General features: G+C 37.5%; 2 protein-coding genes across 5 annotated transcripts in view; one reads left to right on the forward strand and one right to left on the reverse strand.

The window, feature by feature from the left end:
• tlcd2 (TLC domain containing 2) overlaps positions 1–15,488 on the reverse strand; it is a 33,996-nt gene extending 18,508 nt beyond the window's left edge. Inside the window, exons 1-3 of the mRNA XM_008425609.3 lie at positions 14,847–15,488; positions 14,542–14,624; positions 7,868–7,950 (exon numbers count right to left, since the gene is read on the reverse strand). Coding sequence (XP_008423831.1) covers positions 7,868–7,950; positions 14,542–14,624; positions 14,847–15,025 — 345 coding nt within the window. The 5' untranslated portion in view covers positions 15,026–15,488. The remainder of the gene's footprint in view (positions 1–7,867; positions 7,951–14,541; positions 14,625–14,846) is intronic.
• A 1,492-nt stretch (positions 15,489–16,980) lies between these two features.
• Positions 16,981–24,639, forward strand: aifm4 (apoptosis inducing factor mitochondria associated 4). 4 transcript variants are annotated; one of them, XM_081614852.1, is made up of 19 exons: positions 16,981–17,349; positions 18,911–19,001; positions 19,126–19,235; positions 19,470–19,579; positions 20,357–20,401; positions 20,487–20,568; positions 20,669–20,781; positions 20,859–20,945; positions 21,031–21,122; positions 21,219–21,349; positions 21,472–21,587; positions 21,701–21,772; positions 22,438–22,501; positions 22,608–22,684; positions 23,249–23,366; positions 23,481–23,579; positions 23,671–23,746; positions 23,835–23,939; positions 24,432–24,639. In XM_081614852.1, exons 1-19 carry the CDS (start codon positions 17,283–17,285, stop codon positions 24,460–24,462), a joined length of 1,686 nt encoding a protein of 561 aa, XP_081470978.1. In that variant the 5' UTR covers positions 16,981–17,282; the 3' UTR covers positions 24,463–24,639. The 4 variants fall into 4 exon arrangements, with proteins under 4 accessions (XP_081470978.1, XP_008423829.1, XP_081470979.1 ...); XM_008425607.3 differs by lacking the exon at positions 16,981–17,349 and adding an exon at positions 17,500–18,177; XM_081614853.1 differs by lacking the exons at positions 16,981–17,349; positions 18,911–19,001 and having other exon boundaries at positions 19,126–19,199; positions 19,283–19,579.
• The last annotated feature ends 3,133 nt before the right edge of the window (positions 24,640–27,772 follow it).

A 27,772-nucleotide genomic window follows, 5' to 3' on the forward strand; every position in this document is an offset into this window, starting at 1 on the left:
AACGCGTGAGCAGCGGGCTTACACCCTGTACAGGTGTACAACTTCAAATAAAATCTGCCAAAAATATCAAATTAAGTCATGTACCAAAATGAAAAAACTTTTTTTTTACCCACATACCTAAAATGGTTAGGTATGTGGGTATAAAGTATAAACCTGAAGTAGGTTGAGATGAAATGTCACAGATCCAACATGCAGGTGTGAATTAACTAGTTGACTTGAGAACCCATGGGTCGCATTGGTCTGGGTGTTTTAGTGTGTATGAGAGAAAATTTAAGGTTAAAGACACTGACACTTGTACTTCACTGTCCAACAAAGTACAAAGTTATGGTTTTAAATTATCTTTCAAATTCCCATGCAGTCACTTATGCTTCCAATTCCCACTTGTGTTCTTCTGATCATAAAAGCCTTTTTACAATAAAAGGTACAGTTTGGTTACTTTATTGTGTAAAAGTTTGATTTGCACAAAACCGACCTACTCGAAGAAGCTTAAACCTAGAAAAGCATCCCCATCAGCAGAAACAACGACATGCATAAATATGTGGTTATTTTTTAATTTTGCTCCTTGGACAACCACAAAATATTTCTTACCCCACAAAACACTGAACAAGCAAATTGCTCAATGTGACACAATATAAGGGGGAAAAAAAGTTCATCCAAACCAAATGCAGAGATGTATGTAGTATATATACGGACGGGAGACGCTGCAGAGTAGGTGTTCGGGTAAGAAGGAGAGAAAATGTTTGGAAGCCTGACCAGGATCCGAGGGTGAAGAACAATAAGGCATGTGTTGCATATGGCGGGTGAGGCACATTCTACGTCTCTTCTATGGGTTTGTTGGAGTGTGAGAGGCAGAATTGTGCATTGTTTTCAGCTGAAGCAAATTTCTCAAATTCTTTTTAGAACAATTGTTTAAAAACAATCTGAGTTGTTTTTTTTTACAGAAACTGATGTGGATGTTACTTTGATTTAATTGCTTCTCAAGTGCTTCTCTCAATTATTCATGATTTTTGCTGCAGAGAAATTAGTAAAAGCAAATAGTTGAGTTCATTTGGAGACATCTTATAAGGTTCAAGAAAGAGGTTAGGTCTGTGGGAGTAAAGCAGCCTGGTTTGTTTTTCTTAGTCTCTTTAAAGACAGTGCAGCTGAGTTAATATTTAAAGACGTGCATCTGTTATCTAGCCTTGTTTCATAAGGCTTTGTTTGAAGACAATCCGGGTGGTACACAAATGCAAAGAGAGAGGTCCTGTCCGACAGTGTAACCATCAGAATTGTTTTCTGAGTGCCAAAGAGAAACCCAACAGATTTATTATCACAATTGGTTGACATTTGGAATGTGGATATTAATGTAGATATAAAACTTAAATAGAAATTGCTTCAAATATGAGGAACTCTGATCCAGAAAACAAAAGTAAAAAGAAAAAAGACAGAAAGAAATAAAAAAGAGTAGAAGAGAGGAAGAAGGACAAAGAGAATACAGAAAAACACCACAAGTCTGCCTTTACACCTGCAGAAAGAGAGAAAAGATTTTAACTCTGTTCAACAAAATGCCAAAGATGGTGCCGTTTTCTCTGGTTGTCCAGAGCAGAGCGGCTTGAAGAATCGCCGTCGTGACCGTGACAAGCTACTTCTTTCATTGTCGTTTCTGCTGCTGTGACTTAATATGTCTTTCTTTCTTTTAACTGCTCAAGTCAAGTCAGCTCAATCTGCTGTTTGTGTTATTCATATTTAAACTAGAAGGACAAAAAGGAGCTCCCAGCAGCTTGTGATATGTTGACACTGGAGATGTGGTGAAGAAACCTTCATTCCAGGAGGTGTGGCTCACCACAATGTGGGTCAACAAGGAGGAGCTGCAATTCCCATAGTATGTAGACAGCTGGAATTATATGGATGTGTAGGACAGCAAAAACTACCACATAAATACTAAACGTACAGCTGGAGATGCCAAGATGATGCAGAGCGCTGTGCAAAGAAAAGAATAAAAATGATTACTGTAAATCACTGAGATTGTAAAAATGAAAACCTTTCCCTTTCTGTGCAGCGAACTCTTCTGTAACTCATTATTATTATTATTATTATTATTTTGAGCCATATTTGTAACATGCAACGAAACGTTACTGTCAAACCTTTACTATTTAACGTGTGAAGCCTTAAATTTCACCAAAACCCTATTATACATTTTATCTATGTAAGGTTCTAATTTTATGCTTCCTTTCATAAATTTTGTCATGTCTTCCTTTGTTTTTGACATTTGATTGTTTTAAATGTGATATAAAATGGACAATTTCATCCGTTTGTGTAATTAGTTTTTAATTGGATTTTGCCAACAAGCCTCATATTGAGTGAGGGATTAAATCATTTCAGATGGAACTGCAAACGGGAAAGAAAATGAACAAAAAAAACTTTTAAAGCTCCAGTTAATATTCTTATCAGTGCAAAGAAAACAATGATAGCATCACTTGATGCGTTGCACAAATATAATGAGTTAGCAAAAATAAAGACTAAAGACCAAACAAGCCTTTAAAAAATTTAATATTGTGGAAAGTGTCTTTTATTCTTAATTCTGCAGGGCACAACATGAAAGCAGGAGATTAGGCAATAAAAAACGTTAGACCCATTCTCGTTAATCTGGTTCCTCAAGTAGAAATGTGAGCAGGTTCTGATTTCCAGTAACAGCTTTACACCCCTCACACAAAGAGAAAAATAGAAATCTATTTTCATTCCACGTAAACAGAAATGCATTACATTCATACCTGAGGCAGGTGTTGAGCAGAAGAAGCAGATGAAAATCAGATTATTGATATAAAAAACAAACAAAAAAAACAGCTAAGACTGTTTCAAGGTTACGAACACAAGATCAGCTGGATTCTTAAAACGCATTTGTTTTGACATCACCGCATACCATTTACCCAGGAAGAAGAACAGAAACACAAAACAAATCTAGAAATCTAATGACGGTGGCACCTTAGAGTATCTGAGCAAGATTTAAGAAAACAGCGTGACTAATTAAAACTTTTTCTAACCATGTCATAATTCCCAGAAGTTGTGCATCATAAATCACTCTTAAAAAGTACATGGCTATTCAGAATAAATTTGTCACTTCCATCCATCCATCCATTTTCTGTACACCCTTGCCCCTTAGTCACTTCCCTCGGGTATTTCAAAGCATCTTTTTTTCTTTTCTTTTATGATTTAAAAAAAAGCTACTTGTGCAATCAAATGCAAAACTAATGTAATTCTAAATAATGATGAAATACTAGAAGACTAATAATCAGTATCTTACAGCCTGTAATCTGCTTTAGCTTCGGAGTAGATGAGAAGCCACTGACCTAATTAATCCAGAGTCCAAATTTTACTGCTTTAGCAACACATATACAAACATACAACATAACTTAATATAGATGTTGCTGTGAAATGTCCAATCGCAGGAAAACTGAGAGCAGAGGGACGAAAACTATTTGTGCCATTTGTACATGATTCGATTTTCAAAAATAAGAAAATTAGATATAGCTGCTGCTGCTACTCACATGCTTCCCTCTTCTCTGTAATTGGCCTCTGCATGGAATCGCTCTTCCTACATTTTTGTTTTATTTACAAGCTCAGTTATTTCCAGGAGGAAACTCTGTGCCATGTTTTACCCACTGTACCACGAGGCCATGTTTCCACCCCAAACATTTTTGTGCTTAAATGGGATCGTATGTGATAAACCAAAAGATTGAACAAAAATTGTATCAAGTTTTTCACAGGTTTTGTATGAATTACGTTGAAATTACGTTTACATTTTATCTATGTTGAATTACGTTTACGTTGAAAACACTATAAATTTTAAAATATGTCAGTTTGTGTTTTGGCACTGCATTCTGAATGGATTAACTTTATTGTTTCAGGTCTTTATAACTGAGCATCATACCACAAATCACTTCATAGCAGGAAGCATTAATCTAGTTTATTGCAACTTATGTTTGCTTTATTTGTATTACTTACATATTTTTTTATAATCCTACACTTAAGTTTGTTATTCTATGAACAATAGAAGTCCGATTTGTTTGCCAAAAGATTTTATTTTTGCAAAACATACACTATTTTAAGAAAAGGTCCCTGACCTAAACATATGCTTTCCAACATGGGAGGTTAAGGTTCCAAGAAGAAACACTATTTCTGTTTTCAGGTCTTCCTGTTTCCTAAATGAAGCAGTGTTATGCTACACAGGAGCTGAGAGAAAAAAGAAAAAAACTTTCCATGGAATATTGGACTGTTATTTCTCCTGGACTGCAATAACAGCGATCAGCAAATCTCGCCTCAGACCGCATGCTGGTTCAGTGTTTGCTTGTAAAACAAGCCAAACTCTGAGGAGATTTCAGACATGAAGATTCAGCACAGCTATCGTTGCATGCAAATTACAAGAAACAACCTAAACAGGGAGTTACAGGGCGATAATATAAATTATGGGATTACGGTTACATGATTCAAACAGGGAGCGGCCATGAGCAGAAATCAGCCGAAGTTTTAAGGTACTAATCTTGCTGCCTTTACAATGTAGCAGCAATTTTATATACCGTATACCTCAATGGGACACAAGGTTCCAACAGTGTGAAACAGAAGTGGGAGCAAACCTTTGCAGCTTGTGCTGATTGTTTACATGTCAGCAAAGTCAATTTATTAGAAAGAAAGTACCATTTTTTTTCCCACTGCTGACACAGATCCTAACATTTTTCTTTCACCACCAAATTTTCCAGGTCAGCTTGGCTGCTATCTGCATGACCAGCTAGCTTTAAATTTGCTTGGGTGCAAACTATTGGAAATTAACACTACAGTGATGTTGCACTTTGCTTTGGGAGCAACCTACCAAATTTATAAAAAATGGATGCAAAGTAGAGATGTGCCGATCAGGGTTTTTCCTGCTGATACCGATACCGATCACCCATGAGGGCCGATCACCGATACCAATCACATAATTATTTTTTTTTTATCATAAACACTACCGGTTACATTATGTGGAAAAAGGAACCATGAATTCACCTTAATTTAGACAACAACTTGTTTTTAATAACTTTTTCCAAGAAGAAAACTAAACAAAACAGGCATTCTGCAAATTGTACTGCTATCGGTAATACTATCTTTAACAGACTGATAACATATGAAGGCTCTGAAGAGGCTAAATAATGCAGAGAGCCAAAATAAAACCTCTCAACATTGCCAAAAAAATTCAAGTATAAAACTCAACATTCAAAGGCAAATACAGGATCCATTACAATAAACAATCCAGAGTTACTGAATGAAAACTTCCTGATAGCATGGCAACTAGCTGATTACTGCTAGTTGTGAGTGGCTGTTTCTGGCTGAGCGGAGTAATTATGCAGAGCAGGGAGGAGATCGATTTTTTTTTTAGAGATTATCTGTCTCATGTTAGGACAGCGAAAGATTCAACACGTATGTAAAATTTATTTTTTTAAGTTAGATACTGCAGCTTTAAACAGAGGTTCGGTGTGAGAGTCACTACCAGGTGGAGCAGAAGCGGCGCTCCGTCTGTGAAATACCACTGTAGCGCGTAGCAGCGGTTCAACAGCGAGAGCAGAACCAGCGTCTTACATTGCAGCTCGAAGACTTAAATAATTTTGCGGGTTATTTGTTTAGCTTTCTGACCGTCATGCTAATCCGGGTGAGTGTTTGTAGCTGTGCGCTGCTTTACCTGCTGTCTGATCCTCCATATGTCTTTTTTACTGCAGTGAGCCTCGATGTAGCCAAACTCCGTCAAGTATGGCATTGTTTTTATGTCATATTAGCTTCGTTGTGTTGATGCATTTTGACGTCCTTCAATTGTCCGCCGCAACACGCAAACTTCCCCATTCACTCAGTGCGTTATAGTTCCACATCGCTTAGGATTTGTTGCTGCGCGTTTGCGCAGTGTGAAGGAAAGAGGAGACCAGCTGCACAGGCAGGCTGCGAAATGAGATGCAGGTGATCAGTATCGGCAACAATAGCCAATGATCGCCAATCACCGATCATGCACTTTTTCACGAAAATCGGCCCGATTATAATCGGTGACCGATCGATCGGCACACCTCTAATGCAAAGCATAAAAAAATGAAGTCGATCTACATCTAGACATGCACAACATTCATGGAAATGCGTTCGCACTGAAATCCAGCAGTTGACCTTGCAGGAAAGCATGAATGAGAGATGGTACAAAAGGGTAACAAAGAGGGTAAAGAGAGACAGAGGGAGCTCTCTGAGAAGCCCACAGAGCCATGAGAGACAAGTCTCCATCCCTCCCACGCTCTAATGACAAACTGAAGCCAGCTGGCCGCCCAAAAAAAGCCCATTCACAAGTCTCCCCGGAAGTCTGAGCAAGGAGGGCCAGACTTTCAGAGAAAAGCAAGAAAGCGATCTTCTCTGTGAATCTGTCAAGTTTTACAAGGGCATTGTACAAGGGCAAACATGGTTTGCATCTTAAAAACAACCTGCCACACTCAACTTCACCAGCGGGGATTTTTCAGGCATCAGATTGATTTAGCTGAAACTTACGCCAAAATTATAATGCATATATTTTAATGACAGGAAGCTGCAGGTTTCACACAAAACCGATCTCCTGCCTGAGCTGGTCAGACATTCCCATGTTCTTTATACTTGCACCAAAGTCAGAAATACGAGTACCTAAGTGTATACTAATCTTTTCTTCCTGATATCTTGGCTGATTTCTTTTGATTCTTCCTTGATGACATACAAGAAAGTAATGTGTTTGAAGATTTGCTCTAAAAAAAACAAAAACATCTTCCTCCATTTCACTCAAATGTGAAGCTTACAAACCCATCAAATCATCTGAGCTTCACCAAACTGTTTAAAGCAATATTATTCTAACTGTATGTAAACTTGTGACTTTGGAAAAAAGCAATTACTAAATGTATATATAAAAAAAGACCGTCATGTTTTACATGTGGCTTTTAGAAAATGGTAATAAATTTTCTATTCTTAGCTGATCTAAAACATGAACTTAGTCTTACTAAATCTCAGACTTAAATATTCATCTTTTTATACAGTGAATGTTAATATGTAAGGATGAAAAACCAGATTATTGTTCACCATTCATCATTTTGCAGTTTTGGTGTTGTATTAACTCACTATTGGGTCCAAGCAACAAGAAGGGAAGAAAGAAGGACAAATTAAAGAAGAGAAGGAGAAAAAAGATGCAAAAAAGGGATGGAATGAATGAAAGCAGAAAGTTCAGACAGAAGGATGTTCACACAAGTAAGAAAAGTAAGGAACAAAATGGGTGAGGATAAAAGGAAAGAAGGAGACGAGGCAGTAAAGCTCAGACATGAGGAAGGAAGGATAAACATTTTTGCGTGGCGATAACTGCACAGCAACAGCAAAATCAAGATCAGCATGACCTTGGATGTAGGTCACAAAACCAAGAGGTGGAAAAGTAAATTCACACAGAGTCCTCGCCTTAGGTCATTTCCAGTTATTTTTCCTCAGTGTAGCCCAATTCCTCCACCAGGAGAATATCTAAAATGTCAACATGGCAGCGTGCTGAGGAGCGGCCGTGTGACAAAAACAGCTGACTTTCTAACTAAAGAGTGGTTGGAGCGACGGCAAGAACTGGGTGAGGCTGGGTGGAGTTTAATGGTGTGAGGGTGTGAAAAGAGACTGAATGGGTCGAGGGGGGCGGTTGGTCACACTGCGGAGAGACTGTGTTTTTGTTCCTAGATTATCGTTTTTTTACACTGCTTCTGTCAAGTGCGGCATTATCTAATTTACACATTGGGTAATTGCACAATGTTGAAACAATTAGGGTGACCCAGTGAAAAGCATATTGCAACAGCATAAGGCATTTTATCCCAAGTTATTCCTCAATGGCTGAGAGACCTACCACGACGTGGTGGAAGAGCAGCTCCCAGGACTGACTCAGCTTCTGGTTGCCCAACATGTCAAGGAAGTCATAGATGAAGTAACCTGTTGAGACAGAGAAAGGTCAGTCAAGGTTAATGCCATCAAAGCAATTCATAAGCAAACCAAAAACCCAACAAGTTGTTTTGACACAGGCAGCTTTGAGCTAATCGAGTGCATTTGGCAGGCTGCTAGAGGGGCTGCTTTCATGACGGCAGCGATGGCAACCAGGAGGCTTCCTGGAGAGAGGCTATTCATATCCACCACCCGCTTCTCGCCACCAACTGTATCCATGGAGACAGCTTTTACGAATACCGGTGTAAAAAAAAAAAAAAAAAGAGGAATTGGCGTTAGGAGGGGCAGGGAAGAATGAAGGGACTGAAGGTTTTGGTGACAGGGGAAATTTGACAATTTAAGCGTGATGTGGCCAAAAAAGATTACGAGAAAAACCCAAGACAAGACAACACAGCCACCTGATCAGAGGTCGCATGTTTCTGCTACCTTTTGACAGCAGTTAAACGGTGTCTAAGGTAAAATGTATACCGTAGTATTAAAAATGCATCCTTTTAAAACCACTAAAACGACCTTTGGCTTAAATTTCTTCCAATAAGATGCAAGATAAATATAGAAGCGTTGTAGCTTTAATAACGAGTTCTGCTTACCTGTACCATTAAATACATCTACTTCAAAGTCGTAAAAGGATTTGATTTTCCACAAAACTCCTAATTTCTTTATATTACGAACCATGAAACACTGTTTTTCCAATATGGCCTCACGCATAGCAAGCAAGAAAAAAAAACTGTGCGACAACAGCTTGAGGTAACCTTGTTTAGAAACCAACGCTGTGTTCACATTGCAGCCTGAAGTGACCCAATTCCGATTTTTTTTTTTTTTTTGACGTAATGCAACCTGTATCTGATCTTTTCATGGCCGTCTGAACAGCACAGGTGAGATTCTTTTCGAATGCAACCGAAATCCGATACGTATCCGATCGCATTCATCCGACCTGAACGTCACCAATACTCGACAAATGCCACTATTCTGCGTCCTCCTGATACGAGCAAGCGGGAAGAAAAACAACAACCATGACGGACTATAATGAGGAATAAGTTGTTAATATGCTGCTCCGGTCGGAAAACAACTTCAAATGTGTAAGCTATGCTCCACCGTTAGCCTCCATGCTAACTTCTGCAAACACTGAGCACTTCTTTTTACGGCGGTTGGCAGAACACCGAGAACGCTGACGCTATTGCGCCCTCTACTGTGCATGCGGGACATTTTCAGGTCATTTGCCCGTTGCATATGTTTGGAAGTGTGAACAGTGACGGCAAAAAATAAATAAATAAAATTAGACAAAAAAAAAAAAAAATCGGAATTGGGTCACTTCAAGCTGCAGTGTGAACGCAACCCAAGTTAGCCAGAAGCTAAAAGAGTTACAGTGCCTTCTGGCTCAGTATCTAGAAGGTTTGGCTAATGAACAGGCTAACGTTAGCTTGTCAAACTTCCAACATTACTTTTCAAAGATAGGACAGTAAATATTTTTTTACATTTACTTTGTAGCTACAACTAAATTTAAACAGTATTTATTTTTATTTGACTTCAGGAAACAGTTTTTAAGCCCCTGCACTGATTTTGAATTTCATCATGGAATTTAACACTTGGAGTTTAATTTGGAATAAAAACTTGTTCCTAAAAATATCCACAGCTAACAATGACTCAAAGTCAGAAATATTACAATATAAAAGAAAACTGATTAAATGAAGTAGTATTATTTTTGTTCATGATCGTCATACTGAGCTGTCATGAGTCTTTCACTTTAAAAAAAAAAAAAAAAGAGTCATACCTGACCTATATGTAAACAGAGCATGCAGGTGTGGCTACATACAAGTGAGATAGAAAAACAGACATCAATTTTGTCTTCTCAAAGGTGGAAAATTATTTTTGTGCAACCTGGGATTGAAGCCAATCTAAAGCCTACTCTGTATAGGGCAACCCTGCATGGAGCAGATAAGGTGGAGAAAAATAGATAAATGAAGCAGCTTTTTTTCTTTTCAGGAGACTTGCGATTTCTAAAGTGGTCAGCATATTTACACAAGCACCATGTGCACATGATCTGGGTTTTTCTTCCTTAAACAGGTTAGTCAAAACCACATGGGTTCAGGCAGATAAATGACTCGTATGATGACTGCTGGAATGACGGGGAAATCCGATTAGGACATCAGCCTCTAACCAACTGTACAGTGCAACCAAAGTTTTTCAATTTCTCCAAGTATGAATAAAGTTTCCTTTTTACTGCATCACATGTACTTTAGCTTAGGCCATTTATAAAATTACATCCATGCGCACCATGTGATTCTGATGGTATAAATTTTGCACAGTCTCCAGGTTGTAATGCGTTAAGTTTGGCTCGTTTTTCTCCCAAGTCACTGCCATATAAACACAGAAATAAACAAAACAAAAAAGAAAGAGAAAATCAGCCTGCTTGGACAAATCAGGCACCATTTCTTACCAGTTTGATATAAATAATTTTACATAATTCAATAACCTAGTCAATGTATACTGATTCCAATTAATATCTACCAGCTTCAGGTTGCTTATTATCAATTGAAAAGAAATGTGGCAATGTGTCTCAAATAAATATAATCTACAAAGACATAGTTGCCAAGTTATTTTGCTTTGATATGAGGTTCTCATATTTCATGAGGATCGATCAATAAAAAGCGGGATTAGGATCACAATAAAAATGAGCGCCAAGATAAAAGTTTCAAAGGAAAAAAAACAGTTAAATAAGACAGATTAGAATTTTGTTATTATTTAGCTACATAAATAAAAAATGAATAATTGATTACTTTTCTTATTTGTTAAATATTAATTTATTAATGGGAGGTAATAAATTCATATTATTGATTTATCTGTGATATGATTTAATTTATTGGTGTTATTTATAGCTTATCAATAAATTCATAAATGACTAAAAGAGATGATTGATGGATCCTGATCAATGATGGATGGAGAATAAAAATCAAACCATCTATAGATACTTTTCTGACACAGAGGCAGCTCTGTAACTTTTTGAAGAAAAAAAATCAATGTTTTACTAAAATTTTAAGAAGAAATTCGAGGCAAAGTCTGTTGCTAATTGTAGTTTTTAAAGAGAAGCTGGAATCAGACAAACAAGAATCAGCAGGTCAGAGATTCAAGGAATATTGTTGATCGGTAACCAGCCAGAAAATCTCTTGACCTCTGCCCTTCCACTTCTTACACATATTGAAAAATCAACAACGGTTGGGACATTTTGTCCTAAGTACTGGGCAAAGTCTATGCTCTCCAAAAGGAGAAGTCTTTATTTTTGTGACTCAGAAGTTTTCCGCTTGATGAAAACATTTAAGCAAATATGTAAAAAGTAAAAAAAAAACAACAATAGAGGTTTCAGGATCATGCCACTTTTCTGATGGGAAGAGTCAATAGAAGCACTTGTGCACAGCAGCTAGTGAGTGGCAGCTCTATTCTGTTACCACTGATCTCTGATGCAGACAGCCTGCGTTGTTGGACTGGCTTTTTGTATGCCGACGCAATCACTGGCACGGTGACATCACGAGTGTAAGTGTTTACGCCTGTTGCCTGGGACGGATCATAATGGCCGCTACTGAGCTTCACATACCAACACAACATCACTGCTGCTTGTTGCTCCTGCTTCCAGCACGCAGGGCTGGGCGTCCTAAAGGAACGTCAAGCATCCGGAGAATCTCAAACAGCACTTTATGTATAAGATGAATCCTCCAAAAAATTGTTTATTTAACAGAGGAGAAAAAAATATTTGCTCTTAGATGGTCATAAGTAATACTGAGAGAAAGGGGGAAAAAAACAGGGCAAGTTGATATTTTAGGAACTAGGGGGACATGCGCTCCTAGGTTTGAGGAATTTTAATAAACTTAGGCAAAATTTAATTTCATGAAAGTTCGAGAACAGATTGTAATGTACACTATCGAAAACAAACAGGGAAGTTTAAAAAAAGAAAATTGGCTGGAAGGAGTTATCAAAAAGAAAATCTGCATGATTACCATCGATACGCTGAGTTTTCTTTTGAAGACTGCTCACTAAAGGTCCTAGACGGACTGCAAAGGTATTTACACTTAGAGATTCCTCATTACAGAAGCATAGTTTAGTTAGAAGTTGCTTTATATGCTTTCATAATGCATCAAACACGATGATTTTCTTACAGTGTGCAGCACCGTGCAAACACATTTTCCCCTTGAAACACAAACCTTAATGTTTGTTAAATGGGATTTCATGTAGTAGACCAACACAAAGTAGGAAAACAGAAGTGCTTTTTGCTGTATCCCCACAGCATGATGGTGCCACCACTATGTTTTGCTGTGGAAATGGTTTGTTTAAAGTGATATACAGTGTTTGGTTTAATTTTGAAGCTATGCCAAAAAGTTGTTTTTCCCTCATCTGACAAAAGGCATTCTCTTTCAATGGATGATACATTTAGCCTCGTCTTTCTGTGTTTCACCCGTGTCTCTCTCCTGGTAGACAAAACTTTAGCTGGGACTAACTGCATGAACTCTTCATCCTACAACACCTGAAAACTGGCTTGTAAAGGAGCTACCACTGACATCAACTCTTTACTTTTGTTTAATTACAAAGAAAATTCTTCTAGATCAGCACATATGTGTTTCTTACTGTGTGTGTGTGTGTGTCTATTTGTGAGGTTTCTTTTTGTAAACTGGGGGTTTCCTCTCCACTGTCGACACAAACATGATCGGTATGAAGGATTGCTGCAAAGTCAACCGCAATATGCAAGCCACAGTCCACTGTCAACACAAGCTTCTCCAGAAGGAGTGAATGTTGTAAAGTCCATCATTCGAACCAGTGGTTTCCTTAGATTTTCCATTTTAAAATAATAAACTGAACTTGCCATCAAAGAATACATGTAATCTTCTTGCAGTCAATCTTTGTGATTGGATTGAATTGATTTCTTTTTGTAACGTGCCTTGAGATGATGTTTGTTATGAAATGGCACTAAATAAATACACTGAATTATTTTCACTTTAAAAAAAAGAAAAAAAACCAGGGTCGGAAAACCACGTATGATTGTCCTTCCACTTCACATTTATGTTCTACTTCATGTTGGAGTGACATTCAACTGAAGTTTATGACAGAGAAAAATGTAGAAAAGTCCCGGTGGGTGTAAATATTTTTACAAGGTGCTGCACATTGGAGCAGAAGCCTTTATTAATTCTCTCTGTGTGATGACGCCCTCCACTGCCTATTTGTACCCTCAAGGTACAAATCGACGGTTATCAGGGCTGTGCAGTGCCAACACATTCACATTTGAATAAAACCATCAGCTGGTCGCTGTGCTCATACTCTGCAGAGAGCATTGAATGTGTTCACCTTGACGTCTAACACCAAAATAACCGCCTTGTTTTGGCGCAATGAACTGATGCAGTCAGTACTGATTGAATAAATTCAGTGCATCTGATGCAAATGTTATATTTATGACTAAGCAGTAACCAGCATGTGACTGTTGGTTATTTTTACTTTTGGCATATATTTCTTTAGTCAAAGGCTGGTGGCAATAAAAGCACCAACATCTCTCATAGACTAGTACTGATTTAAGATATTCGTTGAGTGGAAATATTCTTTGTTTTCCATTTTAAACAGTGGTACTTTTATCAGCATTTTTACAAACAGCTTCTTGAGTCACACTTGAGTTATAATATTACTTTCGATTGCCCTCTTGACTTTCCACAGTTCTTGGGCAATCCTTGGTATGTCTTTTAAAAGTTTATCTTTCAAGACTGGCTGCTTTTCAACTCCTCACCCACTTCTTTTATCTAACCATCTTCAGAAGCAATACTTTTCAGAAGAATGGCTTCTGAAGATGGCTAGATCTTCAATGAATCACTTACCTCAGGCATCAAAAAGACACTTCTGTTGGATTACAAGCAATCCATCTCTTCATCAACCTCTCAGAAAGACAAATGTGTAACAGCTGTACCATCTGGCCCTGAGGAGTTCAGGTGTAGCAGCATGGCAGAGGCGGATATTGTCATATTTACACAAGCAACTCTTTCTTAAAAAGTTTTAGGGGTAGTTTCGCTATAGCATACTTTTGAGTTTTACTTGTGTAATATTTCTGTCTACACTAACCATGGAAAGTAACTTTTAATTACATTTGTTCTCGAATGAAGATCAAGCTTGCTTTACCCCAAAATGCACCAGACACACCCCTATAATTTATGTTAAAGTGATACGTCTTCATCATTTAAAGCTATTGCCCTTCTGCTGTGCCTAATGTGCCATTTGGAGGTCAAGTGTATAACCATTTATGATTTATTTATTTTATTACTAGAGGTACCTTAGCTTCTCTTAACACATGTTCATTGGTTTAATTAGATACAAGTTGAAAGAATGGATTTGGAAACCATTTCTTCTGCCTGATTGTGTTATTATGAAATTATTTTATGCATTTGAGCTTTTTTTTTTTTACTAGTCGCATTTGAATTTTGTTTTACTTTTACTTGAGTTAAAATATGTTAAAATAGTGCAACTTTTGAGTGCTCTCCCCCACCTTACTTTAGAATGGGAGCAGGGTAAACACACCCTCCCGCCATAACTGTATTTAATCACATTTAAGAAGCTACTCACCGATAGAAAGGGACACCAAAGAATGTGAAAACACAGAGTGAGTTTCTATCAGATCCTCAGCCATCTGTGGATGTCGGAAAAAGCTGAAACGACAAACAAAGGTTCCAATAAGCGCAATTTAAAGCTGAAACTGAGAGAACTCGGGGAATCCAAATATTTCTGTGCCATGCATGTGTAAAATTCCTTCTGCACCACGTCAGTCTCTTTAAGTGGAATATCTGGAGCCGCAAATGCGATTTAGCGACAACATGCATGGCAGAGATGCTAAACTATTGCGAGTTTTAAACGCTACTTGAAAAGCTTACCAAAGCACAGCCCAGATAGCCGTGATACAGCTGTGCACGAAGGATGTGGAGATATTTCTCCATTTCCATAAATTCCTGCTGGCTGACTCCGGGATGTGAAGCCTGCCGATCCCTGCGTTCACCAGCTTGAACATGGCCACCGAGCTCCCGGTGGTTAAAATCACAGAGCTGAGCTCCATGGCTGAGATGCCTGTAGATGTTGCGTGGGTGATGATTCAACAGGCCACGGAAAGTCCACGGTGAGTGAGAGCGGCGTGAAGGCGGCGGGAGCCAACCAGAGATCCACCAGAGGCCAGACAGACGGACGACACAGAGAGATAATTGGAGACCCGGAGCCGAGGAGATCACGTTAACATGCCGCTTGTTGCCTGGCATTCACTGGTCACTGGGAATATTGGGTGGAGGGTTGAAGAAATCACACGATTACCGTGAAAAGAGAAAACGTGGAGGAGTGGGTGACATAAAATGTTCCCCCGCTGATGGCAGGCTGGTGTTCCTCTGAAGAAGCGCTCCCTGCTCACAGGTAGAACCGGTGGATGTAGGTGTGAAGCCGTGTTGACAGTTGTGAAACCGCCCTTGTGTAAAACCTCTCCTCTTTTCAGCTTGTGTAACTTTTTGACATCAACAGAAACCAAGCAGCGGCCACGTCCCGCCCTACTATAAAGGGGCGTGGCTTCGGGCGCGTTTCACAAGTTGTGTTGCGTTCACTTACAGTGGGAAACAGCAAACATCAATTACACAAGCTTTGACAAGCAAGACATTTTTAGTTTCACCAAACCCTGCAGTTGACAGGTACGCTGTAGTTTTTCAAGTCGGCAAAATTATTGTTTACAGTAAGAAAAATAATGTGATACTCTTCTTCCAGCCTTCAATGGCTGTTCTTTTCCTTATTTTCTTTGGTCACCAAGCCGTGCTGTGTAGTGTCAGAGAATGTGATAGGCTGATGTTGATCTATGGAAAAGATTTGTATTTGGTACAAAGATTTGTATTTGTGCTTTTAATTCATTAAAACAAACAAACCAAACAAACAAACAGAACTATCCTACCAAATTATGCTTTTAGAAATCTGTTATTAGTGTACAAAAATGCACTTATTCACAAATAGTAAGGGGGGGGGGGTCATAAATCGTGTAATATGGCGTTCAAGATAAAAACAAAAGCATCTCTTCTTGTCAAAGTAGATAACTGAGATGTTATTTAAAGCACAGTTCATGAGTTATGATTTTTTTCCCCTTACTATTTGTGAATAAGTGCATTTTGTACACTAATAACAGATTTCTAAAAGCATAATTTGGTTGGATAGCTTTGTTTGTTTTGTGTGTTTGTTTTAATGAATTAAAAGCACAATTTATATGTATATGTATAATATATGTATAAATATGTGTCATACTTTCTGCTTTGGTTACATGACAACATTTGTCCTTGAACTGTGAGAAAATGTGTCCACATTGCCTCTTATCTAATATCATCTTTATCAGCTAAAATGGCTTTATACATAACATGTAACCTACATGAAAGACAGGCCTGTTACCTAATATCTTTCTACTTCTAATACTGTTCATTAAAATAATTAAATAGCAAAGTGATTAGAAGTTGATGGGATTTATTTTGGTTTGTTACATTTTTCCAAGACACAACGTTTGCTGTTTATATTTGTAGATTATGGTTACACTACCCATTTAATAACCATTTGAATACATGTTGCATTTCGAAGCATGGCTCTTTAGTGAAGTCTTTAGAATATTATATAATCAGCACCTTAGGCCAGTAAATCGTGCAACATAACTAATGTTTTTAAGCCAACCAATAATATTTTTTTCATTAATTCACAGACACAATATATTTTATATTTTATATATTTATGAGCTGTCCGTAATTTCAAATGATCAAAATCATCAGGTCTGAGGCTATTTAGAAACTATCAACATAACCAAACAAAATCAAATTAAAAGGGAAGCAAATGAAAGGGTGCAATGATGAAGTTGTTACAATAAATATAAAAAAGTAACATACCAAAATCTGACATGATCCATCAATAACTAAACATTTAAAAATAATTTTATGAAACTCTAAACGAGTAATAATAATAATAATAATAATAATAATCATAATCATAATAATAATAATTTAATAAAGAGTTGGTTTATCATATCACGAAGAATCAGAAAACGTTAGGAAAGACTTTCTACTAGAAGGCGTAATTTACATGCAGCTCTTAAACGCAACCAACCTCGTGTGTTCAGGCTCAGTGGAGTTATGTGAAAAATAGGCATTTATGTGTGACCATAACCACCCAGGACGAACACTGCTGTGTTTTATGGCCACAGGTCATTATATACCTGGACTGATTGACTGAAGGCTGACCCTCTGAGATGTTTCACTGCGTCTTCCTTCGGTGCCCTTTTCATTCAATACAACGCCTTCCAACGGACATGAATGATAGCTGTAGTTTTTGGAGATATTGCGCCATCTTTTGGCCAAGAAAAGCGAAGCATTGCAACAGGTTAGATTTTTGTATGTCATCTTTTGAAGTAGCCATAATTTCATTATTATTATTATTATTATTATTATTATTATTATTATTATTATTATTATTATTATTATTATTATTATGTAATCGTCCATATTTGCGACTGATTTAAAATATGTAGGTGCTTCATATTGTCTTAATATTGTCAGAAATGTGGTCGCACAGTGTTAGCGCATGCGTGTTAGACAATACAACATAGCGTCATTCCCTCCTGTGTTTGTCTGCTCCATATCAAAGCCGTCGTACGATCATAGGAAAAGAGCGTTTATATCGGTGAGGGAGGTGTTACTAAGAGAGTGACATCCAAGTTTAAATGATTATTGATAAGACAACAGAAATGTCATCTACTGTAAAAGAAACGTTTGTGTAGTGACTTTTTAAAATAGACCCCTTCTGATCTTAAACCAAAAAAAGGAATAAAGTCCTCTTTGATTGGGTGAAAGTTAGTTTGATTGTGAAACATTTCATAAACCATTTCAAGTTTGTACTCCAAGTATTCATCTCCAACCAGTCAGATGCGTGTTATTAATTCTGACGTTTTAAAGTTGACGTCGGAACGACTAAGCCTTTGCCAGGGAAACGTCTCCTAGAGACACTGTTCAAACATTGTCTCCTCCGACGCCATTTTCGCCGACGCTTGAATGGCGCGGAGTCCGTGCTGTTGCGAGAGGAACTCAAGGGCTTGTTTCTGCTGAGCGTCATGTGGGCTGGTTTCTCAAAAAAGGTTACATAGGCGGGCAGGAAACCAGTTTGTAGGAGCGGCTACTTCAGTTCTGACCGCTGTGTGGCGAAACTACTCAGGTGAGCATAGTCCTACCTAATGCAGGTAAATGTCTGCGACAGCTGTAGCACTGTTTGTCCTAATTTATGCACGGAATATCATGCAAGTTCTCATTTTTGGTAATTGCTGGGAAACAGTCTTTAGTAATAATTTTGAGCCAAATTGTCAAGCCTAGTGAAGAATATTTGTTGCAGCTTACACTCAGATTACAGGTATTAACATTGATTTACAGTTAGTATTATAGGTTTTATCAACTGCTCAAGAGTGTGCGTTTGATTTTCTTCTTGTTACTTATCCATAATTAAAATGCTGAATTGTCGTCTATGGTAGTTCTCAAATTACATAGTGACGACATATACTTGTCGTCACTATGTTAAAATAAGTTTGAGATGCTACAAATGAAATGGGTTGAACCACGTAAATGTACAGCAGATATAATACAAAACATGGAATAAACCTATCATCAGAAGTAGCATATTTTATTTGTTATTTTGAAGAACATAAAGTAGACATTGCTGTACAGTTGTAAGCATGAACTAATTGAAACAAACGTTTTTTGTTTGCTGCATGATCCCTACAAGTGTGTATAAGGGTCCTCCATAAATCATCTGTATCGCTGCTGCAACAGTAGGAGCGTTTGCTTAATAATTTGCCTGACCGAGCGTGTTCCATCCAGACTGTGTGTGTATAAGAGTCATTAATAATCATGTGCAACTGCTGTAACAATGGCCGTGTTTGGATGTCGACATGTAGGAGTAGATATGAACCAAGGAGTGGGGCAAAGTGAAAGGCAGGAGGAGCTGACCATACTGGTTTGTCAGGAGTCTGATCTGCATGATGGACAGTGAGTAACAACTTGCCATTCACTGAAAGATAAAGATCAGATTTTAGATCTTATTATGTATTTCAATGACAAAAAAATTGTCTCAACTGTCCTTTTTTTTTTTGTATATTTTGTGTTTTTGCAGGATGAAGGCGGTAACTGTGGAGGACCAGAAGGTGCTGTTGGTCCGTACCAAGGGTCAGTACAGCGCAGTTGGAGGCAGGTGTACCCACTACAATGCCCCGCTTATTATGGGTAAATCAGTTTATTTCTACATTATTGTTAGTATTTTCCTGCGACAGACTGGCGACCTATCCAGTGTGACCCCGCCTCTCGCCCGGAACGTTAGCTGAAGATGGGCACCAGCAACCCTCCCGGGTTGCCTAAGGGACAAGGGTGTCAAGAAAATGGATGGATGGATGGATGGATGGATGTTAGTATTTTCAATCTGCACAAAATGTGACCAAATTGTGATTATTATCCTTCCAGGAACACTGGTTGGAGACAGAGTGAGGTGTCCTATTCATGGAGCCTGCTTCAATGTGAAAACAGGAGACATCGAGGACTATCCAGGCCTGGACTGTCTGCCAACATACAAGGTAGAACAATATTAAAACAACATTTAATTGCAAAATGAATCCCCTTTAAAAAAAAGTGTGTGTTAAGTAAGAGTCAGTTTTTTTTTTTTAATTAAAAATTTTCTAGGGCTTGCTGGAGTCTCAAAAGCCTCAATAATGACTTTATCATTTTCAGAAAGATGGATTTCAGTTAAGTTGTTTCTCACCTGTTCTTGAATTTCTTTAGATCAGGACATGTTTTTTTTTAGATTATTTAGCCTGCTATATTGTCAGACAGGTTCTATTTAAGCGTTTTGTTTAATCTATAAACAGTTATCAGACCAGGGCGGGGCTAGTAAAATTGAATAAGCAAAAAAAAAAAAAAAAAAAAGCTCTAACAGACATTTCTCTTACACATAACGGCAGGTTGGTATGGACATAGTTTTTCTCTTGATAAATAAAACCATCATTTGAAAACTGTTTTCATAATTCTCGATTTTATCTGTCACTGATATTAAAATGAGTTTGACCGTTGCAAACAACTGAGTGTGACAGGAGAATGATAAAAGGAAAAAATTGTTCATGGCATTTTTGAATTAAAAGTACAGATAATATTAAAGTAAAACATGCTGTCTGATGTTTCACTCAGAAGTAGGAAATTTTAAGTGTCCGTTTACATAGAAATGTGCGGATAGTTCATGCTGCTTCCCATCACACTAAAAATAGTTCCTCAATTGAGAGTGTCCTGTGGTAAACATGGTATTTTAAAACATGAATTGGCTCTTTCATTCAAATTATTTGTTTATGTTAATTTGACAGGTGAAGGTCCAAGATGGCAATGTTTATGTTTCTGTTGACAAAAAGGTAAGCCACATAAGTGACAGGGATCTCAAATGTATACAGTGTCCTTTTATTTAGTGCTGGATCATTTATAATTTGTTGCCCTCAGTCTTTGAAGTTGACTAAGAGGATGAAGGAGATGTGCACTGTTAAGCCCGACGTCAAACACACCATTCTGCTTGTGGGAGGAGGTAAGTTTGGTCAGCTGTTCCTAAATTAGCAACCAATATGCAAACAGTCGTAAAAGTTTGGAACATGTCAAATCTCGAGCACAAATCTGATATATTTCAGGCCCTGCCTCGCTGGTTTGTGCCGAGACTCTTCGTCAGAACTGCTACCAGGGTCGCATCATCATTGTTACCAAAGATAGCCTCCCTCCGTTTGACAAACCCAAGCTAAGCAAAGTGAGAAACTTCATCCGAAAACTCCACTGTCACTTTAAGAAAAAATGCATTTTCTATTTGTTTTCGTTGTCTTCAAGGCTATGGATGTGGAGAGCAGCAGCATCCTCCTGCGGCAGCATGACTTTTATCAACAACACGGGATAGAAATGTGGACGGGGAAAGAGGTGAGAGCCAGAACCGACCAGCTACAAATGCATGTGACTTGCTGCCATGTTAGATTGAGCCGTTTCTACTCGCTCTGTGTCGCAGGTGGTCTCTGTGAACTCGGCCGATAAAGTTGTGAAAATGAGCGACGGCACCTCGCAGCATTATGATCAGCTCCTCATCTCAACCGGCTGCAGGTGAGTCTCGGCATCCTGAAAGCAAATTCTTGGTGCTCTAAAAAAAATTAAATGAAATAAAATAAACATGAATTAGAATATTTTTAATGTCTGCAGAGCGTGCCCTCTCCAGTGTCCTGGATCAGACTTGAAGGGGGTACATCTGCTGCAGACTTATGCAGACGCCAAAGAGATTCACGCTTCATCTCTCGGCAAGAGAGTTGTTGTAATCGGAGCATCCTTCATAGGTTATTATTGAGACTTTAACCACTAGTTTATTCGGTTATGATGACAACTTTTCTCATATATAAGCAGGTGTTCTACACAGTAAATATGCAGACGACTGGATTGTTTTTCATTTGTAAAACAGGCATGGAGGCAGCTTCCTACCTGTCGGACAAAGCTGCCAGCGTGGTTCTGGTGGGTCCCACCAAGTATCCCTTTCAGAAGTCTCTGGGGCCGGAGATTGGCAAGATGACCATGCAGGTGAAGTGGAGCTGAAAACTAATTTTAACTGCTAAATGCTTTTTTTATTTCTTTTTTTACATTTTTATTCATCTCATCAGCTTTGCTTATTTTTGTTGTTTTCTTACTGTAAGATGTTGGAGGAAAAAAAAGTAAAGTTCGTCATGGACAACAAAGTGACAGAGATCAGAGGAGAGAATGGAAAGGTAACTCAGTTTTTATTGTTTAGCTCTAAACACTCCTGTGGATTTTTTTTTTACACTTATTGGTTTCCCATGACAAAGATTTGTAAATATGTTTGAAATAAATTCTTTTAATTTGGGGGCATTCATTCAGGACATTTCAACAGTGATAAGAAAGGTACACCTTGAACTATGACAAACAGAATTTAATCATCACTAGTGCAGAATAAATTAAGTCCAAGTCCAGCTGCCTGTTACGATTCAACCAACCCAAATGTAACATCAGTATTTCTAATGACAGACCAGGAGTCTGTTCCCTGACTTTCTTATTAATTACCCTTTTTACGATGCATTCAAGTAAAACTGGTAACTAAGGCTCCACTGACTACTTTGTGAAATTCTGATAAAATCTAACTAACTTTGTTTGATCACTGCTGAAAAGCACACACTCAAACACATATCTTTTTTTCTATTTCTACGATTGATATTTAGCAAAAATGTACAGAAGTGTGACTTTAAAACCAAGATATGTACAGAACCATCATTTTTATGTACCTTTTCACCCCTATGTTGTTCATTTCTTCAGTAGAGATTATGTCTCAGTAGAAACGGAAAGAACTATGCTAAATTCTTGCATAACCTCTGAAATGAAATCGATTGCATGTTTTGTTGTCCATTGCCTTTTTTAGGTGAAGGAGGTGGTGCTGGGTGATGGTTCAGTCCTGGAAGCTGATGTGGTAGTTGCAGGAATTGGTAATTATTTTTGTTTTATTGCGTAACCTTGTGATAATTAATGTATTTATTTAAAAAGGGAAGAGCAATGAATTTAATTATTAACCTCTTTTATTTTATGTTCCAGGTGCAATTCCCAATTCAGACTTTCTGACAGGAAGTAATGTGGCAGTGGATTCAAGAAAGGCAGTTATTGTTGACAAGGTGACATTCAAAATACTGGAGAGCATCGGGCAAACTGAGATCTTTGTGATGGAAATTATAATTTTTTTAAATCAAGAACGTTTTTTTTTTTTTTTTTAATATACACTGAAAAACAGAAACTTTCCTAAATCTAGTCCCAAAAAAGAGATCCTCACAGCCTACTTATAGAAGAACCCTTGCGTGATTTGGTTTAACGTAAACATTATTTTCCAGCTGGCACTTAAAGTTGTTGAGCCAGATTTGTCTTTGTGTTGCAATGGTTAAGGCAAACAGACAAACTAACCAAGGCATCACTTACATGAACAAAAGCATTATAAAAGTAAGGAAAATTAGAAAAATATGTTTAAAAATTACTTTCTGTTTTCTGGTACATTGCCATAGAGTTAAATGTTGATTATCTATGGAACAGATCAAATTATAATGCGGAAGGTCTTAGTTGACAGCATCCATTAATAATTTGTTTACATTAAAGCAGTTCAGTTTTTATTTTTGATTTTCAGAGGTTATTTGTCTCTGGTGAAGGCGACACATTGGACTCATTATCTGCTCCATCTATCCTCTTAGTTCATGAGGACCAATGTAGCAGATATCTTCAGTGCTGGAGACGTCGTCTCCTTCCCTCTGACTATTCGTGGGAACCAGCGGGTCAATATCGGTCATTGGCAGATGTCCCACGCTCACGGTTAGACGCTTTTCTATATATAAGATCTTTTCCTTTCCTTCATATTTTTAAGCTATGTTTTTATTCCACATGTCTTTACTTTGTCTTGAACTTTAAATTTGTTTCTACCACCAGGAAGAGTTGCAGCTCTGAACATGCTGAACAAACCAACAACAATTGAGTCTGTTCCTTTTTTCTGGTCTGCTTTGGCTGGAAAGAGCATCAGATACGCAGGTAGAGTATTTAATACGAAGTCTCCAAAACCTTTTTTAGTTCACAATAAGCTGAATTTAATCGCCATTTCACTTTTATTTGCTCTTTTCAGGTTATGGTGAGGGCTACACAGAAATCATAATTAAAGGCAAACTGGAAGAACGGAAATTTGTGGCCTTATACATAAAGTGAGCAGTTGTGGAGTGACTCTTTGTGCAGTTGGGGATAAATCTGTTCTGGTCCTGTTGACGTTTCTCCTGTTTGCGTATCTGACAGGGACGAGGTGGTGGTTGCTGCTGCCAGCATGGCGTTTGAGCCCGCCGTGTCTCGTGTTGCAGACCTGCTGGATCAAGGCAAAGCCATAACAAAGACTCAGGCTCAGTGAGTCACAGTTTGCATCTGTACAAACTAAAATGCACGCTACGCAGTAGATATGGAGCTCTCCTCAAAATATGTTGAAAGCTTTGAAAATAAAATATATTATTGCAGAGGTAGAATTTTAGATGGGAAAAATTAGGAACAACTCCAACTTTTTTTAAAATAGCTATTCAGATAATATTCAGATGAAATAGTTTCTGACTAAGTCAGTAATGGCACAGTTAGCAGGGAGTCTTGACTAGTCATGTGTAAAGTAATGACAACCAAAGCAGGTATTTTTGACTAGATGATTTGTTTGAGAAAACAAAGGGAATATTTAACTTTAAAAGACAAGAAGACAGGTTAAATTTATTTAGGATGTTGTTAAATCTTAATGGTAACGACAGACTATTTTTGACATGTTTAAATAGCTTAAAGCCTGCATGGAAATGAAATTGATATTCAGGTTATTGACATTAATGTTCTGTGTAATAACTATTTTGCTGATGTTTGCAGGTCTGAAGACCTGAGCTGGCTGGGGATATAACGGGTTGTCATCAGGAGCAATCGATGATGTTATCTCCATCTCTTTTTCTTCTGTCTTTCTCTGCAGTGCCTAGATTGATCTGTCCATTTACAGCCAGAGGCGTGGCAGTAAACTAATCAAATTGTTGTTCTTTTCTAATTAAGCCATGCTGTTGCCATAGCAGCAGCTAACCCTTTAGTGTTTGTTGATCATGCAGTCTGAAGGATTTAATTTACCTGTAATCATAATAGAATAGAGTTTATTGATTCCCCAAGGCAATTTTTTTTTAAATATATATATATATATATATATATATATATATCCTCATCTATCATTTTGAAATGATCACTCTATATATATATATATATATATATATATATATATATATATATATATATATATATATAATATATAGAGTGATCATTTCAAAATGATATTTGTTATAAACAAATAAATAACAAGCAATCACATGCAATATATTAATCGATAACCTATAAATGAGCGCAGAAAGAATTGGAATCAAATAGCACAGACTTGTGCAATGTAAAGCCTGATGGCAACAGGCAGAAATAACTTTCTGTGGTGCACTTTGGCAAAATGAGGGTAATAGAGTAGCAACAGTCTGTGTGTGTTTCACTGTTAAATTGTCAGTGTGGTGTTTGACATCTTCACTGTTTGATATGTTTTGTTTGACTAATTAAGTGCAATTAAACTGGTTTCAGTTTATCAGGATGCATCAGAGGCTTATTGAGGTGCTTTAAGAGTGAGTCTAAAAAAACATGTTTTATCTGATTATGTTGTTCAGTTAAGTCTGATTCTGGTTATTTTCTACTTTTAAAAATCAAAAATAGATATGCGTCTCTCTCCCCCCCCCACCCCCCCTCTCTCTCTCTGGTGACTATGTTTGTCATATGCAGCCTAAAATGTAAATGATTCAAATGTTTACTGACTGCCTAGCTGGCAATTACATAAGCAGCTCATTAAGATCAGGATGTTGCAGATTTACTGAAAACAAAATGAAGATTGTAAAATTTTTCTGCTCCTAATAAAAAAGTACCTGATACCAAATCTGTTTTTTCTCCACTCGTCATTTCTCAGGTAGATAGATACTGTGTAAAATCTCAACCTGTAGCTGTACTACAGTTCTGCATTAAAGTTGTGTTACAATAAAACCTAAAAATTTCCTCATCTATGCAATGTGTTAATGTGACGTTTTGTAGCCAGTTAGCAAACTCAAACTTAACTAAAAATAATTCCTTCATTCCTTCACAGACATTACAGGCACAAATTAAATTACATGAATTAAACATTAAAGTAAATTAAACGTGTGCAGTATTTTCTTCTCAGCAGGTTGCAGCTGCCTGTTTGTTTTATCTGGACATTTTGGAGCACTGCTTCATAGAGGACCCCCATCGGTCAGCCAGCAGAAATGAGTTGAGGTGGCAGTACTGAAAAGAATAATTAAAAACTGTGGTCACATTATTGTGCAGCCTATGGGATAATATTTTTGCTTTTTTGTCTCATTAAATGTTTAAAATCATAAAACTCCTTTTATAATACAGAATACAATTTTTGAAATATGATGGTTTATCTGTAAGTTGTGGGCTAAAATTCCACCACAATGCTGTTAAGTCATAAAATGGATAGTAAAAACTAATGATATTATACATTTAGACAACCTCACCTTGAAATAGTGATAGGAATCAAAGTCCAGCTGATCTGGAAAGTCGGGAATTCAGTTGTAGATCACAGCAGCACCTGACCTCCCTGGTTGCTGGGGCAACTTAAAGAGCCCATTCATCCGTCTCACCTTGTGGTAATGCGCATGCGCACATCAATGCTACATCACATACTGATTACCCAGCAGATTTGTTATCACCGATAGACAGACATTTACAGATTTACCTGCGGAACAGGAGCTTTTATTTCAGAAATCTTCCCATTTTGTCTGAAACTTACGTTTGTATTGAACCAGCAATTAGAAAACATGCTTCTAAATGACAGTTTACTGCTCTAATATAATGGGTTTTAAATGTTTTCTTTGAAAAAAACCACCAGCAATAGATCTGTCTCTGAAAGGAGACAGATCTATTGACAGATCTAGGAGTTAAATCCACAAGGGGGCGTCCTGAACTGTCTTACACTAAAGAATGAGCACGAAAGAGAATTAAACCCAACCATAGTTATTGTTTTAGCATATAAAATATGTGGCATTAGTTACACACAGAAAATGTAAATATACAACAGTTTGTTTGGTGATAAATTTAAAGTTAATATAATTTCTTTATGGTCTGTTAAACGCATCAGCATAATTTCCGTTTGACAGTTCAGTTGAGTAAGGGATTCTGAAATTAACCAAAAAAATCTATTCTAGAATGTAATGAACCAGCTCTGTATGTCCATGTAAAGTCTCTTCTTCCTGGATTGTTAACTCTCCAGATATCAACAAGGCCTCTTTCATTTATGAAATCAGATTAAAAAAAGAGTTACCTGTAATTTTTTACTGCCCATCTATCAATCTTGTTGTCAATAGTACAATTAAAACCTCTGCCCCGTATTATTTTTACTTCAAAGAACCTTTTAACAATACTATCAATCAAATTAATCAGTGTTTGAAATAACTCTTTGTTTTGTCTCATGCTTGAGTAATCATAAGTGTTTAATAACAGAAAAAATTGGAGACGTTAATAGAAATAGACATATAATGACCATGTGAGTCCGATTGAGTAAGAATAACCGTTTCATTAAATTTGTGCTTAACCCTTGTATTATGTTGAGAAAAAAATACATTTATTATGTTGCAGATCATTTTGACCCGCATTGTGTAATCAACACAAAGCAGAAAAAATATGAATTTAACCCAATAATAACTTTATATTAGATTATGCAAACATTTAGAAGACATAAGAAGAATAAATATTCAAAACTATACTAAGCAACTTCTGATTTTAAATATTCCTTTTTCACTAACACTTTTTCTTTAACCGTTTAACTTGCCTCGTTTTTTGGGGGGGTTTCAATGTTTCACATTTTCAGTAATCTCCACATGATGGGCAGAATGTCACTGTGTGCTTTCTGCAGATGCACTTCTTGCATCTCACACAAGAGGTACTTGTCTTACTGTCATCTCGGGACGGACAGACTTGGCATCTTCTGCGTTTTTTTGCACATTTATCCAAAGGATCCATCGTGGGTTGATCAGATGCCCTGACCTGGACATTTGCAATGACAGCTGCAGCAGCTGGAGAACGAGCTGGCCTGGCCCGGTTCTGGATCTTGGGAGTGACAAGTGCTTTGCCTAGTTCTTCCAGGAAAATTCGACGTCGGTACA

This window comes from Poecilia reticulata, chromosome 13 (genome assembly GCF_904066995.2).
Source record: "Poecilia reticulata chromosome 13, P_reticulata-male-v2, whole genome shotgun sequence".
NCBI lineage: Eukaryota > Metazoa > Chordata > Actinopteri > Cyprinodontiformes > Poeciliidae > Poecilia > Poecilia reticulata.